Source organism: Hevea brasiliensis, chromosome 14 (genome assembly GCF_030052815.1).
Source record: "Hevea brasiliensis isolate MT/VB/25A 57/8 chromosome 14, ASM3005281v1, whole genome shotgun sequence".
NCBI lineage: Eukaryota > Viridiplantae > Streptophyta > Magnoliopsida > Malpighiales > Euphorbiaceae > Hevea > Hevea brasiliensis.
The window spans coordinates 19,437,337-19,440,150 of NC_079506.1; the positions used below are offsets into that span (position 1 = coordinate 19,437,337).

Below are 2,814 nucleotides of genomic sequence, written 5' to 3' on the forward strand. Positions count from 1 at the left end.
ATATGTCTATAGTCTTACATTCTTATGTAAAACACACGGTACGGAGTCTTGTATTGCAATGTTCTTGTCTTGTATTGCAATATTCTTGTCCTTGTCAATCACTATTATTTTGTATTGCTGTTTCTCAACTCTCATTGTCCTCTTTCTCTTTTGGACATTAATTCTCTTGCCTGTATTCCACAGCCGTAGTGTGTTCCTTTAATTTGGTAGAGCTTGACACAATATTCATTTATTCTAAATCTAACAATTCAAGAAAAACATACCAAGTATTTTCACAAGTAGTTTACAACCATCTAGGTTTCACTTTAAGTAACTACATGGTCTTAACTGGGTTTTTGCTCTGGAGACTCAAGGTATAATTCCCAGAAATGAAAATTGGCTTATTACCTGATATAACTCAGAAAAATTATTGCTTATCAAAAGGTATTTCAAAAATAAAGTTTTCCTTCTACTTTCACATATGGCATTTACTTTTGATGCATTAACAAAATGCCCATGTAATTGTGGTGTATTCAAATTATGAGCTCAGAACAAATTGGGAAAATATCTGAGGACATTTATGATAAAATACTAGTAGGATGACTGTTAAAACATTACGTGATATGTGTGCAGAATGATCTAGTTACAATGATGCAAAGGTATATTATGTGTAAAGGGAATAATAGAATGCTTGAAGCATGCTAGCTGGAAGTTGAGGGAAATGAATACCAAATGAAAGAGGAACATTTGTAAACGGAATCTGGAATGCTCAACCATGTGTGAGCAAAGAATTAGATTAAGAATAATTATTTTCACTTTTTTGCATCCTTGTACTGGCAGATCTGCTATTTTGCTTATTCTTTCTTGTTATGCATTTGAAGTGTCTAAATGCATCTTTAAATTATATTATTTCATCTGGAATAGGTGGGGTCATGACAAATTTCCAAATGACACACCTTTTGTTTTTTATCATGCTGGCCAACAGATACTTCCTTCCCTTGGTTTGTTTGATGGATTTAAAGTTGTTCTTGAGAATATGGTCTCATATATACAAAAGGAAGTTCCTGGCAAGACATTCAAGTTTTGGCGTCTGCAATCACAGCGGCATTTTTATGGCATTGAGTGGAACCAAAATGGAAGTTGCTTGTTCAGTGAGGCCCTCAACGAAAATGAGGTATGAATAAGTTGATGGCAATTCACCCTTTATGCTTTCTTACCAAGTGTGATAACTAATGACAAAGTATTAACCTGTACTGGAATGCTACACCACAGGTTCAAATTTTGAACAAAATTTTAATTTGATCTTCAACACCATGACCCTTCATAGTGTCAGTAGTTCTAATCTTGCCTTTATTTATATTTCCTCATTGATATTGCATACTGATACCTGGACAGCTTGATTTGTGGTTTGATCCCAGCAAAAATGGAGTTAATAAAGAAGCAAGACAAATTGATCATGCAATTGAACTGACATTGAAATGCACGGATATCCACTCGCTGGGTCTAACTCATTTGAGCGATTATAGAGCACATGCACACCCTTCAATTTGGTTTGGGAAGAAGGATGCCAATGGCAATCTGGGGTCAGAATTGCATGCATTGGTGCCTACCTGGTGTTCCTGACGCATGGATTGATATATTGTCAGAGCTTATCTGTTAAGGCATTTTGAAGAACCGATAAAGAGAGAAGGCAACATTAACAAGTTATATCCAGACTTTAATTATTTTGCGGATTTCTGTACATTACACAATAAAATGCTGTGTAGTTTCATGGACTAAGTTATAGAATCAGGCAATCAGAATACAAGCTGGTGTTTTAGACAGACTTCCTTGAGATATACTTCCAGTAGATTCAGATCAAAAAAGCTTCCCGCTACGTCCTTTTTACTTTGACGTTCTGAAGGGAAACAAATTTATTCCCAGTTGTAAGTTGACAAAAAAAAAAAAAAAAAAAACGAAAGAAGAGATGGGAAATTCTTTTGGGTTGTGAACTAGGTGATTGGAAGGTTAACTGAATAACTTCATTTTTCTTCCAACTTGGTCATGTACGTTTGAAATATCTAATATGTGTGCATGATTATTTCTTTCAATTTGTCTTCCACTCTTCTTAAACTGGAAATTCCTGTTAGGTTTTGAGATCCTAACAATCTGATTTTAGTAGAACTTTGGCAGAAATAGAAGAAATTAGAGAGAGATAGAGAGGAAATAGAAGAGAACTAGAGAGAATTCAAGGAGGGAGAGTGATTCAGGAGTACTAATTCTTGAATGAATCTCTTCCTTGGTATGTAGCTACTCTATATACAGTTATTCCCTCGTAACGTTCGCCGTCTGTTTATCCCGAGCAAACTCCAGCTCCCTAACTACTTGTAACTTCTTAGCTAACAACTCTTTAACTTCCTCACTATTTCTGAATTACAATTTCCCCCAAAACTATTTCTTTCTATACCTTGTTCTCCTATATGCAATACCCTCTCCATTAGCACATTCTTGCCTCAAAGAATATGCAAAATCTTGAAATTGTGCTCTAATGAAGGATACATCTTCTCAAGTTACATCTTCACTTGGCAGACCAACTCACTGAATTAGGACTTTGAGAGACCTGCTGATGATCCCTGTTAATAACCATAGTTTGCAGGACTTGTTTCGGAGCTAAAACAATCTGAGCATCTGGCGTAGTTGGTAAATCCAGAATAGGTGTTTGATTGTCACTTAATTATTTTCTTATTTAAGACATGAAAAACAGGATGAATAGTAGAAGTCTAAGGCAGTTGTATCTTGTATGCAGCTGCACCTAGCCTTGCCAACACTTGAAATGGCTCATAATATCTGGCTGAT

At 35.6% G+C, this 2,814-nt stretch overlaps 1 protein-coding gene across 1 annotated transcript; it reads left to right on the top strand.

The window, feature by feature from the left end:
- The first annotated feature begins 768 nt into the window (after positions 1–768).
- On the top strand, positions 769–1,942 carry LOC131173215 (protein trichome birefringence-like 12). Its single transcript, XM_058135204.1, has 2 exons — positions 769–1,153; positions 1,375–1,942. Exons 1-2 carry the CDS (start codon positions 1,016–1,018, stop codon positions 1,600–1,602), a joined length of 366 nt encoding a protein of 121 aa, XP_057991187.1. The 5' UTR covers positions 769–1,015; the 3' UTR covers positions 1,603–1,942.
- The last annotated feature ends 872 nt before the right edge of the window (positions 1,943–2,814 follow it).